General features: G+C 40.3%; 1 protein-coding gene across 5 annotated transcripts in view; it reads right to left on the bottom strand.

The window, feature by feature from the left end:
• The window catches only part of nrcama (neuronal cell adhesion molecule a), a 52,588-nt gene that overhangs the window by 17,544 nt on the left and 16,981 nt on the right, over nt 1-18,063 (bottom strand). For 4 of the 5 annotated variants that reach the window (XM_062444042.1, XM_062444043.1, XM_062444040.1 and 1 more), the window contains exon 1: nt 332-374. In XM_062444042.1, coding sequence (XP_062300026.1) covers nt 332-362 — 31 coding nt within the window. In that variant the 5' untranslated portion in view covers nt 363-374. Of the gene's footprint in view, nt 1-331; nt 503-12,112; nt 12,181-18,063 lie in introns of those variants that run through there. The other variant, XM_062444038.1, reaches the window with a different exon arrangement.

The following is an 18,063-nucleotide window of genomic DNA, read 5'->3' as shown; positions in this document are numbered from 1 at the left end:
AGCAAGTTCCTTTCGAAATTATACTGCATGTCATAACTGAAAACCGCAAACTCAATCCCATGCTGAAACATGCAAAGATGAAACATAAGAAAACCACATATTCCCAGTAAACTGCTGCATCCTCCTGCAGCTAGTCTAAAGCCCATCTAGCAGACCATAGGGACTATACTGTTCATCACACCCCACAATATGAAAGCATTGAATAGATCAATTTCAATAGATCAGATTCCATCAGCACAGAGCATGAAGTGTTAACACATTAATCAGAATAATTGGTATAGAACTAATTTAATGTGAAATTCCCTATGATATTGATAAGGACAATACTTACGATCGAGAGGCACTTCCAACGCTGAAGTCATGTGACTGAAGAGTATCAATAGCACAGCTCCGGTGCCCGGCACCCACTTCCTATTCCTGTCCATGTTAGGATGTGTAGCAGTGAAAAATCCTTTTGTCCAGATTTCAGGTGATCAACAGGGCGAAGAAGTCTGGATCCACACTATAGATAGATACAAAGAAGAAAAGGGTCACTCAAATACTGTGTTTTGATTTAATTTCATTGATTTATGTAGACCACATGGTCACAAAAAAGGTTCTTCACATATTTCACAGTAATAACATGAGAAGTGTACACAAACTTGGCAGTACAGACAAAGATCTCAAATAGTGTATATCTTATATATAACAGATTAGACCATAAAAAAGAAGGATATAAGTACACAGACACAAATATTTAATCTGGACCACAATGGAGAGTTTACTTTGTTGCATTTTTCTACAAAGTTTGCTGACATTATCGCAGTTAAACATCCAAACTACAGTACGTAAATCATAGATCACAAGTTGTTTGTCTGTTGGATAGCTCTTCATCCTGCCAGCACAGACAGTTTGGCAGGAGGAGAAGTCAAAACAAAGTTGATTTCAGTCCTTGTAACTTAAACAACTTAAGGCTTGTGCACTTGTCTGTCCAGGTTATTATTGACCTTCTCTCAAAGATACAGCAGCTGTATAACTGCACACTGCCGTATAGACTTCATCTTGCTTTATTACGTTATCCTAGGTTTTATAAGCATGGGAGCTGTCAACATCCATGTCCTTATTGTTCATTGTAAGGTTCTTATTTTCTAGAAAGAATGTCCAGGCAGTCCTTGTGGAGTCATTTGGTGCGGGCTGAGTTCACGTCATCTCTCCCAAGCTAAAGTAACCACTGATTACAAGGGCATCCCACGTGTTAGCCTGTAAACATATGCCATGTGAATGCACTCGGCTGGAACAATCACAACTCCGCCGAGCACTCATCTGCACACAAACTGGCACATGCATGCACAAACACACACTGTATTAGTGGAAAGAAGCATCCTTGTTATCAGTGTGTCATATGGGTCAAGTTCTACATGAGTGCATACTGTAGTCCGCAACAAGGGATCACAGATTGATGCGTACAGCTGTCACAAACACAAAACACACAGCCATGTTGGCATTACTGGGCTTTTGTAAACTGCACCATGGGGAGCAAGAATATGTGTGTTTAATTTTATGTCCTTCATCTTGCAGGGTGTGTATATTTTTCATGGATTGACTGAATCAAAATAGCCAAAGGATGACAGTGACTCCTGCCAGTAGCCTGAAATGAATTTCGAGGTGAGGCAGTATGCTGCTCTCAGGTAAATGACACAGAGCCACGTGCACATACACAGTGCTGCACGCACACACATATGCAAGGAGCCGCGGTTTTCAGAGGCTACTGAAGGTCAAATCATCAAGCTCACTGCTCGATTCAGAGCATGTCTACTCTGCTGGAGAGAAAGCGTCTGATGACATAGGGAAAGTATGGTCATGAACACACACGCAGAAAGTAGCGTCAGATTTTATCCAGCTGAGCTCGGCATAGTGAGTAAGCTAATACAACCCCAGGACACAGCTAATTACGCCGACACGTCCTATTGGATATCTCTCTCACTAGCTCGAGAGGGAAGACAACAGAGAGAGAAAAAGAGAGCAGCACAACTGAATGCAGGGCATCCATGCTGAATCGTCTTATCTCATTGTGAAAATTGCAATGTGATATTATGCAAATGTAATAGCCCATCTTCAGATTAATTAGAGTAATGCTCCATGCTGCTACAGCAGAATGCCCACCCCCACCCCATATTAAGCTCTGCTGGACCTCAGGCTATTTTCTCCCAGAGAGAGAGACGGTGACACCTGGTAAGGCTGCTTATAAGTGGGACTTTTGTTTAAAAGGTAATGAGTGACAAAAAAAAAAAAGGAGATGAATGATGGAAACCGAAAAGAACGAGCAGAAATAAAGAAGACATTCAGGACAGGATAGATTCTATCACCCTAAACAAAGATGAGTACAAAACAACTAACTTGTAAAAACGAATGTAGGCAGCATGGAAATATAACATTTGTAATCTAATTTGTCATCTGGTTTTGATCCTTGTCTGTTAAGTCGGAGCTGGGTCACAGCTCCAGAGAGGCAGAGAGAGATTAACTGCCCTGGCGTTAAAAATGAAAAGGGATTTTTTTTTTTAAATCAGTAGACAACACATATGACTCCCCAAAGTACAGTCCCACACATAAAACAGACACACACATTCATAAAACTAGCTGCTGTGTGCAAAATGTCAACCTCTCCATATTTCAGCAACTAGAATGTCACTGAGCGCTATGTGGCATAAATTGCTTAAACATTCACGTTAGAAATTATCACTGCCTTTGGATTGCAGGTTTGCATGATCATCATGCATCATTTAACTGAACTTTTAAACTTTTTTTTTAATGAAGAGGAAAATCAATCTTTCATACCTGTTTGTAGCACAAATACTGAATATGTTGTGTTTCTGAAGTCTGAGGGAATTAGTTTAGTTTAAGGCTATGCTGCGAGGCTGTACTGTGCAGTGTGGTGGAAGACATTTCTCTGGCAGCAATATTATCCAAAGAGATGCTCTCACAGAAAAACAGATACACACACAGCCTAACATTCATCCTAAAGCTTAAAGGGCAAAAATCACTTCCCGTTGCTCATATTCTCACAGGCCACAGACAAAAATCCACATAAGAGGATGATGATAATGATGACAAAGTGGACTCAAAAGAAGGAGGAGGAGTGGGATGAGTTTGGTTTGTGGGCAGGTCATTTCTCATCCTCTTCCTTCCCTCTCCTCTCTGACTCAGGGGTCAGTGCCCCGAGGTCAAAGAGTCACCCTCGGGCCCTGCAACTCTGTCTTGATCAGTCTATCCTTGTCTGTGTCTTTCTTTCATTTCCTCTCTTCCTCTGTATCACTCATCATAATGTGTCATTGTGCCTTCTTGAACAGAGCACACAAGGCCTGTGCTGCCCGGACATCAAACTGAGCATGCTAATATAGGTGAGCAGTTTCCTAATGTTTTGTCCACCCCATTAACATAAATAAGGGGGGCAAAAATATTAAGAACACCTTTCAATGTAATGCACTCCAGTCCACCACCAATAAACCTCAATATATTTAAAAAAAAAAAAAAAAAAAAAAAACATAAAGTAGAATTATCACCTTTCTGACAATATCACAAAACAAGTCAAATGTATAAGCTTCGTAAATGTAGAATTTATGGCAGAGCTGTTGTGTTGGATTGCAGTAGATTGCACAGGTGTACCTAATAAAGATCTGGTGAGTGTATAAGCACCTATTAAAATTGATAACAGCAAGGTTTCTGAATAAATCAGCTGTATGAGTGGACTGAACTGAGTACTTGAAACATAATGGGCCAATTAAACTAAATGACTGTGGATTTCAATTCAAACAATGTATGAGACATAACTGAATTTATGATAAGTGATCCTGTGGTCACAAAAGATGCTTTATTAAACAAGTTGGGATTACTTTTGTCAGTTATTTAGACTTATTTGATGGAGGCTTGCTACACCTTTCTGGTATGATGGAGTTTAGCACAGGAATCACTTGTCTCCTATGGGTTGTCTTTGATTTGCTAAATTCATCATCCTCACTTTAATCAATTTTATTACTTGTATTATTGGTTTCTAACTTTATGTACACAGCTGTTCTCTGCATTTGCAATTAAGAAAACATCCTTTATAACCATGGCCTTAAACAACTCACTCTTTTAAAGCAACACAACTCAACTTTTATTGGATGGTGGTTTGTCACATAATTTTAAATCCCTGCAAATGCCACTCAGTTATTTTGTTCAGTATCTTTGAACAAGATTTTGAATTTTATTCTCACTGAAACATACCTGAATTAAAGCATTCAACATGTATTCATTCAGTTGTAGTCTGGAAATTACTCGTATTAAGTCAACTAATTTAAGTCAATTATGAAGCAGTGGTTACAACTTCTCAAAGGTGAGGATGTCTTACTTTTTTCATTTAATACCTTTTGTAAACAGAAAATCATTGCTTTCATGTTTGTGGGTTCTCTTTAACATTTCTCAGCAACAACAAAAAATGACATGAGGCCTGCTGCTGACACAAACCCCAACAGTGTTTTCGCCTCTCAGTTTGCAAACCCTGCAGCAACTTGCTAAGTTGGTCACTCCACAGCCTTCAGTCACACTGAAAGACACTGAGGGATGACAGCCTGACTAGACAGATGAGGCAGGAAGTGAAGCGAGGAAGGACAAGCGTTAGAGGGTGGGATGAAAACATCATCATCTGCAGTCACATCAAATCACAGTGACAGAGATATTTCTGAGACAATAGACTGAGTTGGACCGCTTTCAGCTTCTGGATTACAGTGCATGCATGTTTTCTAAGTAAACAGATAGAATCTGAGTCTCCCGCAGTAACTGAACATTTACACATAGACGCCTTGTGTGTTTATTACATTACATTTATAGTCATTTGTTTGAACAGTCACAACAAACTGAATAGATGACACTGAACTGCAGTGGCCCTCTTACAATCTGCATGTCTCCAGTAATCAGGTCACTAGAATAGAGGCTCTGAGCCATGAGAGTTCTCACAAATAAAGCGGGTAAGGAAAAGGAACTGCAGTCAAAATGTGAAGCCACTGTAACTGCTGACATTTGAGAAAACAGACTTTTCCACTGGGTTATCTGAACAACTAAAACTGTGACTAGAATAAGCTAAAACAGACCTGAAGCTAGGCAGAAAAATCAAAAACTTCAATAACCCTGCTTCTGAATCAACAGTGGGAAAGAAAAAGGACAGACATATCCTCTTATAAAAAAACAAAAACATCATCTTACATCAACAAGGTCATACACAGGCCTTTGCTTATGACACTGAACAGAGCCATTGTGCAACCAATGCCTGAGGAGAGAACTTAACCTTGTTGTCTAACAGTATTCTGAAAACCAACCTTGCAATAATGTGTGAGAAATAGGTGCTTGTTGAAGTATGAAAGGGAATATCCCTAGCTAACATAAGCCTTTGTTACTGCCTTGGCATTGATTCTACAGTGTCTGAACTCATCTGGAGGGATGAACACCATTCTTCCAAAAGATATTCCTTCATTTGGTGTTTTGATGGTGGAGAATAGCGCTGTCCAACACAGTGGTCAAAAATCTCCCGTAGGTGAACACTTTGGTTGAGATCATGTGACTGTGAAGGCCATAGCATATGACTCACATTGTTTTCATATACTCATCAAACCATTCAGTGACCCCTTGTTCCCTATGGATGGGGCATTGTCATCCTGGAAGAGACCACTCCCATTAGGATAGAAATGTTTCATCACAAGACAAAGGTCATCAGTCTGAACAACTTTGTACTGATTTGCAGTGACCCTTCCCTCTAAGGGGATAAGTGGACCCAAACTATGCCAGGCCTGAACTGCTTCTTCCTTTAATTTCTCGTCTGAACATTTTCAGTAAACTACTTTTTGGGCCTTTCAGGGGCAGTAAAAACAATTTGTGAACACAACATTGACATACTTTTGGATTGTAATGGCAAAAATGTTAGCAAACAGTTGACTATTTATGCACTTAACAGATATGTAGCAACAGTAACATTCATTTTGCAAAATGTTTCTGGCTATTTGATTATAAATCCAATATTCATTCTCGTTTTAGCTTTGTTTTTAGTGTGCATTAACTTCTAAGGGAAATATCTTGCTCTTTAGCATTTTCACAAGATTTCACACAGCATTTAAGAGCCAGGTTTGGGGGCTGAACACAAAAAAGCCACTTATAGTGTCTGCAGAGAAGAAACGCAAAATGAAAACCATTGTCAGCGAATATCAGACACAATACCAGTTCTGTGTAAACCTCTGAATAAAGGGCTTACTCCTGATAGAAAACTTCAACCTGCTCTCTGTCTCTGTCAATTTGATAACTTTATTGGCGTGGCTGCTCTGTCTCTTTTTCCTCTCTTTTTTTCCTTCTTGACAAACCCCATCAAGTTGTGAACAAAGCCCATTGTAAGATGAGAAAAAGGCTCTACTTCTTTGGGGCAATGCCTTGACTGCACTTTTTGATAATAAAGGAAAACAAGGGGTCGCATTGCCTTACTAATCCGTTTTGAGAAATGGGGCACTATTCATGCTTTTTTCATATCTTTTTACACAGTTAAGTATTATTTACTAAAGCGCATATGCTCCAGACAATAGTAGGATAATGTTGCACTTTTATTACCTTGGAAGATATGATGGATAGGAATAAAGCATTCACTCTCAAGCTAAAGTGAAGCTACATGGTGTAATACTGGTCAAGCTGTATTTTCAGTTTAACAAATACTAAGAAACATAGAGGTGAGTTGTAGACTAAATCAAAATGCTGACAAAGAATCCTCCATGAATCAGTTTGTACATTTGATTCCACTATCTAAGGAAGATATTGTATGCTATCCCACTTTACCTGCCCTGTTTTCTTTGTCAGGATTGGAACAAATGACCACTGTTTCATTTTGGAGAGCCTTGCAATTTCACTGCTGACTTCATCGGAAGCTGTCCGCTAGATTGGAAGTGATTGTAAGAGAAGATTTCCCTACACTAACACCACTTCTTTGCAGTGAAAAGACAGAACTGGCAGGCTCTTTGTCTCCAATAGCCCCCAAACCAGATTACACACAGCCATCTAATCAAAACAAACTATCTCAGCCTCTTTTGCACGTGCACACACTCAGGGCTTTTCTTTTTTGGGGTCAGTTATTCTAGCACCATCCACAGAATCCCCCACTGCCTGCTTTTCTCTGAGGCTTTGTGAAGTGCTGATGGTCAGCATGCGCCAGGCCATGTCTCCACCCACTCCGCACCTCGCCAAACCCCCATGGGAGCTATTGTCCTTCCGTGCTGTTTACCACCGGGGTAGCAATGAAACGGCATGGGTGTTCTAGGGCCCAAGGTTATACATCCAGCATTAAAGGATTTGGCCACAATTCCACTCTGTAGATCTTTACTCAATATGAGCTGTGCAGTAATGGTGGATAAGCACATGTAAACACATGCTGTATGAAACATGGAAAAATGGATGCTACTCCACTTATCTAGGTTTACATGCAGCCCACACTCCACTCACTCTGTATCACAGGATGTAAACAGCTACTGTGGGAAAGTATTTAAAGTAGGAGACGGCCTGATCATGTACAATACTTGTGTATTTGTGGTAATGCTATTAATGAGTGAAATCCAATGCTCAGCTATGAATCAAAACTTACATTATACATGTCCGAACTCCCATTAACACCATGTGTCAATAAATCGTATAAATCAATTAGTCTTTGCAATTACTCCACTCGGCTTTTTTATGTGACTATGTTATGCAGCACATGACATGACATGTCACACAAAAATGAGACTTAAACCATAAAAGAATGTGTATGTCTTTGTCTCTTGAGGTTGATTTAAAATTCTTATTTAACAACAAATGCTTATTCTCCATTCAGACTAGTTTTCTGCTGGCACCCAACCACCTCAAAATTTAACCCCACTGTAATGAATTCCCATGCATCTCACAGCTCCCTCAAATACCTGATATGAATAGGTTGACTCTGACCAAAAAAAGTCTCTTACTGAAATTTCCTGTTTCCTTTTTTCTATTAAGGGAATGTGAGTAGTCCTCGCTTTTCATGAACTGCTTTGCCCTAGGCACATTTAGAGTGATCCTCTCTTAAAAAGTGAGAAAATGGGAAGGGTAGACAGAGTCACTCCCACAGGTCTGAAAGGTCTGTTAACACAAACCTCTGTATTCATCTTCTTAAAAATATAAATTAATACCTATTTTGACAAAATGATACAAAATAAATATTAAAAAAATTGGCATTTGGCAAAATAAGGATTATGTTGAAATATGTGTAATGAACACCCAATTATTTTAAGTGATCTTTCCACGTAAAATACTGCATATTGTCGTTTAATGAACCGAGAGTACTGATTAAACTGCAATATTTGTGAAGACATAATTACTTAAAAACAAAGCTCATCCATGTGTAACTCATTAAAAAACATTTCTGATAGCTGCCATTACAATTCGTTTCATCTGACATCCAATTATAGTGCTTTGATATTTGGACAATTGCACACATTTTGCCAGGCTTATGGACCAGTCTGTTGGCTGCCAGCGGCTTGGTTGGTTGTTGGGTGTGTGCCCATGTGCACATAAGTGCGTATGTGTGTAAGCGTGAGTGTTTGTGAGTGCGTGTCTCGCCTGTCAAAGGTCATCTCATCAAATGCTGTGGGCTCAGCCGGAGCAGAAGGCCACGTGGCTCAATCCATAAGGAAGTGTGTGTGTGTTAGTGTGTGTGCGTGCGTGCGTGCGTGCGTGTGTGTGTGTATTTCTCTCTTTAAATATGCTTGCGTCATTGTCCTTCTCCTTCTCCCCTCATTTCCTGTCATCACTATCCAATAAAGGCAAAAAATTCCCACATGCATTGTTTTAAAAAGAAAATGTTGCAGGAATTTTGCTATGTAAAAAATAGCATTGCATAATGTTCAGCAGCCTGGGCTAAACATTAGAACAAGCAACTGGGTCGATTACAGTGAGTATCGACTGCATTTCTGATCAGAAACCAGCTGCTTACCTGAGTGTGAAAAAGTGTGCTTGAAAAGAGCCATGCAACGAGCATTCATGTTGAATAAAAAGCAGCTAAAATCAATAGTCAGTCACATTGTAATACAGTGTGACAAAGTGACATTGCATGGCCACATAAATCCAACTGGACTTGTAAACTGGCCAAGTCTCATTGGTATTCCTGGGAGCTATTGCTAGGTAACGGGTATTGATGAGCAGATACATGCACGTGGCCTTGGTACGTGACTCTGGGTTTAATTATGACTTGACTGACTGTGTGAGTATATGTGCATGAGTGTGTTTTTGTGTCCTTCAGGGAAAGATTGCTATACCTTTTCATAGCTGATAGCCATATATGTCTTTACCAATTTACCAGGCACGCAAACACACATAAACAAAGTCATTAACACTTCCATTATCTTTTCCTCTCTCATTAACAACTACTAGTCGGACACATGATATATAGGACTGCAAATCAGTGCTTCTATAACAAAACTCAAACCTCATTACTGGCCTCAAAATAGAACGTAGTGTACAGAATTTACAGTATCCTGAGCCTTTAGTAGATGAAAGCTCACTAAGAGTCGTAAGTGGTTGTCTAGGGAGAATATACAGTACATGCACAGTAAATTTAAGAGCAAACTGGCCACTAGTTGTTGATAGAAATGGATGATCAGACATGGCCAAACCGATGGATGGACTGACCGATAACACCATAAGAGCTAGTGGAGCAGATATGGGGACATAATAATGTTGACAGGAGAGAAAGGGGCAGGAGGTGAGGTGGACGGTGTTATAATGGTGCACCAAGCTGGCATGCCCCCCCTATTTTTCCATCCTCCATCCATCTGTTCATCATGATTACTCACAGAGAGGGATGGAGAAACTGTAGGAGGGCAGAGAGGACAGGAGAGGAGATCCATCATCACAACCAAACACTAACACTAACCGCATTAAAAATTAAAAATAAAAACTTTTCCATCATATCTTTTAAGTAAAGAAAACTGCTGTAATAATGATTCACTGTTAAAATTATGTATCAGTGCAATACTGTGGAGTACTCTCATGGGACTATTCAGGTAACAATGATAGTAATGGGAAGAGGAAACATTGTAGTGGTGTGTTATGTAACACTGTGCTGCAGCACCCTTCTCACTTGCTCTACTTACCATAGCTCCCTACTGACAAATATGTTTTATGGGCTTTCCACAAGCCAAATGCACCATGCTGTATACTACTCCTTTTATCTGTGTTCATTGACACAAGCTGTGTGTGCTGCTGCTGTACTAAAGTTGTACCAAATCTAAAGCTGTATCATTTACAGCAACGGGGAAGCTCCCTGTGTATTTTATTATTTGTATCCCAAAATATATATTTTTTATATATATATATGTATATACATATATAATCTTTTTTTTTGTCATTCTCTACCTCTAAACTCATATTTTTTCTATAAATGCCCATTACATTTGAAAAAAAGCTGCACTGCATTGTTCACCTAGGTGTATAAGATGGTATCGGAGCACTTTCTTGTGGTGTGTGTTCACATCAGCAGCAGGTGATGCCAGTACATGTAGCTCTCATATCCCCAATCATATTCAAACAAACTCCTCTGTACAAACACAACCTAGGAAATCATATTGTGCTCTCATATTTCTGTGTGGGTATATTGTTACTGTCAGTGTTTTTTATGTAGGCTTAAGGGGTTTTGTCTATATATTTCATTGTGTTTCACAAATGGCTTTTAGCAGGACATTTTAGCAGCACATTGGATTAGTCTTTCAAACCACAAGCCTGACCTGTCAACTTATGACATGTCCCATTTTCCAGCATCTAAATGTCTTCACATCTACTCACTAATATGCATCATTCATTTTCTGCTTCAGGGAATTGTACTTATTTTATCATCCACACAGCAAACCACAAAACAAACCGATCTTAATAGGCACCTGCTACAAGCACTGAGTTACTGACCTTGGTTTGTTGATTTACTACCTGGTGAGCATGCGAGCTGCAAATATCAAGTGGGCACAGTCAAGACTGCAGGTTATACATCAGTCACTGCTAGCTGTAAGGAATGCCTCAATACTCAGCACTTTTCATCCATGTTAACTGACCTTCTTATTTACAGCCATGGTGTTTGAAAAACTGATCAAATGCCTTTCCAAACACAAGTCCTGTCTGACAATTGACACAGATATATACAGTAGGGCTGTGATAATAACCACAGCATTCACTTTTTTTTTAATGCCAAAAGCAACCAGATTGATATATGTTTGAGAAACACTGGAGAAACATTGGAGAGACATTGGCATTGCTTTGGCTTGCTCCAGGCAGACCTCAGCATTGTGCCACAGGAACAACTGTGCAGGGGGACGCCAAAAGCAGTGCCTGAGGAAGCTGAAGTGTGGAAAACAAGCCAGCATCCAAGCTAAGCTAAAGGCGAACCCCAGTAGACCAGCTCCCCTATCAATGTTCCTCCCCAACATCCGCTGCATCAACAATGAAGTAAACTACCTGCAACTGCTTCTGACCTCCTGGAGAGAAATGACAAACTGCTTTGCCCTCATCTTCGCCGAGACAAGAGTATCTCGGATTCTGCTATCCAGCTGGCTGGGCTGCCCACTCTCCTGTCGGACAGGATTGCCTCATTGTCTGGTGAGACCTGAGGCGGTGGCCTGTGTGTTTATATTACCAAGGACAGGTGTACAAACGTGGAGATCATTTCTGCACACTGCTCAGCATTAGCAAAGGTTCTAGCAGCCAAATGTAGACCTTTTTATCTATTAAAATAATTTTCTTTTGGACAGAGAGATCCATTGAATCCCCTCAGGATGACACTGAATACCTGTATACAAAAGACCACACAGCCAGACATGCTATGTGACCAAAACCTACAGCAGGAGGTTGGGGTGATAGAGGGAGAGACAGATCAACACATCCATTAATAGCAATTTATGAAAAGCAAAACCAGCTGCAGTGGTATTATGAGTGATTAAGAGCCTGACAGATAAATAGGCCAACTTATTCACTGGTACAGCATTAGAGCAATGGCCATACCCAGAGCCAATTACAATTAGCTAAGGGGCTACCACCATGAAGACAAAGTGGACTAACATGAGCAATTTTTACCTACCTGTGAGAATTAAATCTCAGCTTTGTCCTGCTACCGTACAGTCTGTCTCTCCAGAAGATGGTTCAAACCTGCAACAGAGTGAAGGATATCATGCATCACCACACATGTTTATGAATGAGACTAAAACACTATGTAATTATGATACTAAACTGATGCATAGTCCATCAAATCGCCTAATCTTATTTCAATCTTAATCTTAAATCTAATTTGATGTATCCCAAACAGTTGTGCTACAACTACTATCATTGCTGTGATATTATGCAATTCTATGGTTCTTAATACAACTTATCTGGCAAAGAAATACTTAAAGTTCCGCACAAAAAATCTCCCTGGTTGACAACAATAATAACATTTTCCAAAACATGTATTCATTATTTTAGAAATTGACTCTTAATGAAATCAGGTAACAAAATAGGCAAAGGGTATAAATTTGGCCCTCAAAGCTAACAGACTTCAATTCATTCATCAGATCTGGCCGGTGTCACACAGAGGCATTACATGAATACAGGGGCACATCCTTCCAGCTCTCCAGGGAATACCCAGTAAATGAGTGTGTCTTGCTGAACACAAGCCTTTCCATCAATAATCAAAATGTCTCCGGTGATTTTTATTACTTTTACCTCCAGCAGGGGACATGCACAAATGAATGGGTATACATCAATACACACACACACACACACAGTGCCCCCCACCTCCTACAAACAGGCTTCCCTCCGTGACCGCGAATGCATTATCATAATCTCCCGAGAGCCTCTCCATTCATCTCACATTAGCAAAACAAATGTGACAGACAAAGAACGCCAGCCCATTTAGACATGAAGCCATTAAAACTGTAGTTAGCTCAGATGAGATAGAGAGTATAGTGAGAGATGCGAGTAGCCATTAATAAGCCGAGGTCGAACTGTTTGACCTCGTCGGATAATGTAAAAAGATGAGTGAGGGGTCTTTTTGTCGAACTTCCTGCGATGACATGGGTGAGTAGCTGCTGGCACAGAGAGAGAGGTAGAGATTGGAGGAACGCCAGCGACCGAACCCAACCCCAAGCCGTGACGCGTTACCATGGAAACAGAGCGATGAAGAGTTAGGGAGCCAAAACGGAGGAAAGAAGGCAGCTATTTGACATTTGTCAGTGTATAAAATCAGCACATTGAAATGTATCCAGATCTGAATCTAATCAGTCTCATGAAATGAAGAGGAGGATTGAAAGGGTAATTGATGTGATCTCAACTGAAACACATCAAGCTGAATTAAATAGAATTGAATAACCTGGACTGGACCGATCTGAATTGAGCAGCACTGATCTGATCTCTGCCGAACTGAAGCAAATTGAACCGAGCCAAACTGAGACCAGAGAGGGCAGACACAGATGAGTGTAAGAGAGGGGAAAAAGAGAGGGAGACGTTAACGAACAGAGACAGGAACGCACCACGACATCAGAAAACCCCGGCAGGAGACGCAGAGTGAGGATGATGGGAGAAAAAGTGAGAGAGTGTGTGTGTGTGTGAGAGAGAGAGAGAGAGAGAGAAAAAAAGACATGAAAAGTGAAAGGGCGAGTGGGAATCAGAAACATGCATTATTAACGGGCAAATTTAAAAGCGCTTTATCATCAGAGCGAAAGGGGTGGGGGGTAGAGGAGACGTAGCAGAGAGACAGAGACACAGCAGAAAGAGAGAGAGAGAGAAAGAGAGAAAAGCTAGACCTGACCCCAAACTCCAGCACATTACCATGGAGACAGGAAAAGAGAGACCACGGATATGAAAACAAAAATGAAATTTTTAATTTAAAATGTTCTATTGCATATTTAACTAAATGGTGCCACCAAAATGATACTTACTTACTTAATAGTATGAAAACCATGCTGAGCCAAGAGCATCAAGACCATTACACATAATAGCAGGGTTGGACAATATGAAGATATAAACAGTGAAACAGAAATTTATATATTTGTAATTCTTTTAAATCCTAAGGTTGCTAAATATCTGCATAACAACAATGTGAATGTGTGACATAAACTCTGAATATCTATACATTCCCTGGCGATAAAGACCAGTGTTCCTCTAAATATCTTCATACCAACTAGAGTACCATCTCAACTGTACTGTAGGTCTGAGTACTAAAGCTGTGTGGACCAAAGCCCAGCGCAATGTCACTTTAATTTACTATCTATCTCTGTTTCAATTAGCTGCCTGAGTTAATAGATTCACTAGGAACCAACATACTGCACCTGAGTGTGTGTGTGTGTGTGTGTGTGTGTGTGTGTGTGTGTGTGTGTGTGTGTGTGTGTGTGTGTGTGTGTGTGTGTGTGTGTGTGTGTGTGTGTGTGTTATGGGATGGAGGGGGCGGGGGTATTTTGCAGACTGATAAAATAACTGACCCCAGGCATGAATAGAAATGTGTGTGTGTGTGTGTGTGTGTGTGTGTGCCTGTTGTAATCCCATTGGCTGAGGGGCTTCAGCAATCAGCGACAGTAGCAGCTGCCAGAAAAAAACACACACTTAGCACACACCCTGACTGCCTTCATCCACTTCTACCTTCCTAATTCTTAGACAATATTAAGACATATGTGGACACATACACAAATTATCTTCAAACATGGCACCACTATCCTCACCCACATAACCTCCTCATAAACAGTATTTTTCTTTTTTCGGTTGAAGCATCATATCTGTCACCCAAGTAAAAATACCAATACAGCAAGGTTATGTGACTCAGACCCCTAATTTATTCATATGACAATTTATTTCCCCGTGTGTCTATTTAGCATTTATATTTCACTTTTTTTAGTCCATAATGTACTTATGTTCCATTTTATATTTTATATTACTGTGTTACATTTCTCACCCGATAAGAATATAACCGCTGTAGGTATTCAGATTCAGATTCCGATTCAGAGATAAATACCTGAAGATAAATGTACTGGGCTAAGAGCCACAAAGAAATGCTGTATATTAAGATATACAAGAGGAAATCCTCCGATGTCACATTGGACCATTAATGACCAACTACAGTCTGCTGATCCATCTGCCTCTTCAGGTTGTGAGTCCTCAGCCGAGGCAGAAAGTGGGAACCAGCTCCGGTTGTTTGTTACCCTGCTCACAGTCAGAGTGTTGTCTAAGTGTCACACTCTCCAAAACCAGAGCCAGGAGGAGTGGGTCACCCACACAAAGAAACTGGTGAACCAGACTTTGGAAGGACTTGCTATAGCTGAGGGCTTCTGCCCAGACATGAAGAGCATGAAGAAAGTCTGCAAAGCCCTGCTTAAAGACCTGGCAAAGAAGTTTTGTAGAAGGCGCCTGCTTTAGTCTGTGATATTACTGCAGGTTCCTGTCATGGACAAAGTCATTGTGCAGTCTGTGCAGGCTCATATCAAAGAGTTCTCTGCTGGACTTGCAAAGAAAGCAGCTTCCAGCAGCTTAAGGAAAGATGTTCTCCAGGATGGTGGCGAGTAACCTTCAGAGAAAACCGTGGTTTTCTCTGCAGTTTTCTCTGCAGTTTTCTCTCGCCACCATCTTCTTAATGATTCTCATCCCCTAAAGAACATTAGCTACTGAAGGTGGAGGAGGCTTGTAGCAGTGCTGCAATTTTTACTGTCTACAGGGCATTTTAATGTGAATGAGTACATACTCAATTTTGTAAATGAGTACAAGATACAGTTATGGAACCAGACTACACTATGTGTGTTTATATAGTGAACCAGCTTGTGAAGGTACTATGGCCAAAACTAGTGTCAACTCAAAATTGCTTTTAAATTATGATGTTTTCCAGCTGTTAACAGCGCAACTGGAGCATAATAACTCTGCATAGAAAAAGCAGGAGTAAGCTTCCATCCAAATGTCTTTGCCCTCATTTCTCTGCCTATTCTCTCTCACTGACAGTGCTGAAGGAAATAAGAAAATGTCTAAACCACCATAAATGAATGTCTATGTATGAATGAGTATGTTTTTGACACATTTGTTTTCCAGCAAGCAGATGCTCTCCAGCTGGTCACTGTAAACTGCAGAAAACCCCCAACAAGAACAACAGCCACATCAACAAATAGAGGAAGTTGAGGGTGTTTACGTTGCCTTTTAATTTGAAGTTGAGAATACTATATTGCATATTTAAAGGCACATAGTTGTGCAGTGTCAAATTGCCCCACGCTCTGACAGTAAGAAGTGTGCCCAGAATGACTCAACTATGAAGAAAAAAAAAAAGAAGAAAAAAAAGCACTGATAGCAGTAGCACCTGCACGGTGATGACTGCTTGTCTGCAGGAGCCTGAAGGTTGTTTGTTCATCAAGTATCAGACATCTGTGTGTGTTAGGATATTTTGGTAGGCCCAGGGGTTATTTATTACACAGTGTGTGTGTTCTATGTCTGCGTACATCTGTCTACATGTTCCTATAGTCACGGATAATGACAAATGACCTCATTAAGATGGTTGCCAGGTTGGGTTTAGTGCACCGTGTCATTCTGTCCTATAGATACAAATCCCTTGGTACACAGAAATTAACATTTGTTTTTGCATTTTCACCGCATCTGTGAGTTAACCAAACAGCACTACAAGACATTAAAAAGCAACCACATGAAAATTGTTTTTGCAATGTGACAACTACAAGGTGTCATTATGCTGCCGTTCTTTAAATCACATTGTTGCTGTTTTGAAGCTTTTCTTCTGTTCTGTTTCTGGACACTAAAGCTGTGAGGAATTAAAATTGGAGATAGATGGTCTATTACTGTGCTTCTACACTGTTAAATCTAGTAGTTTTCACACTTGAATGTTAAACTGTGAAAACAGATTTCAACTTTTTCTGTATCTCCAGAGCTTCAGCTTCAACAAAAGAATAGCCTTGTTATTTTTCTTTTCTCTATGTTTGTGTCAATGCATTTTTCAGACAATCAAATGTAGCAAAAGAAATGAATTTTCCTAACATATAAAGGAACAATTCAGTTTATCTGAAAAATCATCAAAAGCCACTAAATTTCAATTGGAACATGGTTTTATTTGGACACTGACTATAAAATGTCAAAGTAGCAAAAATAGTGTGATTTTAATCGATTTTTATCTTCCAGCTGCTTTTGAAGTCTCTCTTGAACAGTTCAAACCCAGACATTCCCTTGTAGTGTTTGTATATCTGTGTCAGTGTGTGTGTGTGTGTGTGTGTGTGTGTGTGTGTGTGTGTGTGTAGAGACAGAGACGAAGAAGGAAGGTTCGTTACCATGGCTACATGAATGTTTTTTTTTAAATTTGAACAGTCTGTGAACATCCTTCAGATGACAGAGCGAACACACACACACACACACACACACACACACACACACACACCGTTTAGTCCACACAAAAAGGGCAGCCAAAGAGAGCTGAGTTTAATCAGAGAGATTTACTGCCTCTAGAAAGTTAGGTTTTTTCCTTCCCTCGAGAGGTTAAAGGGACAATTCTCCCATCCCCGCTGTTCCCACTCGACACCACACAATGAGCACAATGGAGTCATCAAGAATGTCACACATGCACACGGAGATGGTAAGAGAAAGAAAGATAAATCAAGATTAAGAAACAGTAGGAAGTAGCATTCCTCTGCTGCTGATCCTCTGCTAAGCTTTCTGAATTTGAAGGGGAGCATATTGTAAAAACGTCCAGGTAGGAGAGCTCTCTGGGGACTGGATCCAATCATCAGACTCATTTTGCAGGCCCAAAAGGAGGGAGTGTATGAAAGCGAGAGTGAGGCTGAGAGGCAGGAGAAACATGAAGATGACAGGGACCAGCAGAGGAGTAGGAGGTCCGGAGCTACAGAGGAAGAAACAGACTGCAGAAAGGGAGATGATTTGTGAGATGGCTAAAAAATACGGGCAGTTTGGCATGCATCAGCGCAGATGAAATACTTCTCCTAGGACGCCTGGCTCCATTCAATCAGTCATAGTGAGAGAGAAGCCTGCAATTGAGTTTGATTTCTATGTTAATGCAGGATTTCTGCA

Source organism: Scomber scombrus, chromosome 22 (genome assembly GCF_963691925.1).
Source record: "Scomber scombrus chromosome 22, fScoSco1.1, whole genome shotgun sequence".
NCBI lineage: Eukaryota > Metazoa > Chordata > Actinopteri > Scombriformes > Scombridae > Scomber > Scomber scombrus.
The sequence above is the reverse complement of the archived record's forward strand: the minus strand, read 5'-3'. Positions and strand labels throughout refer to the sequence as shown.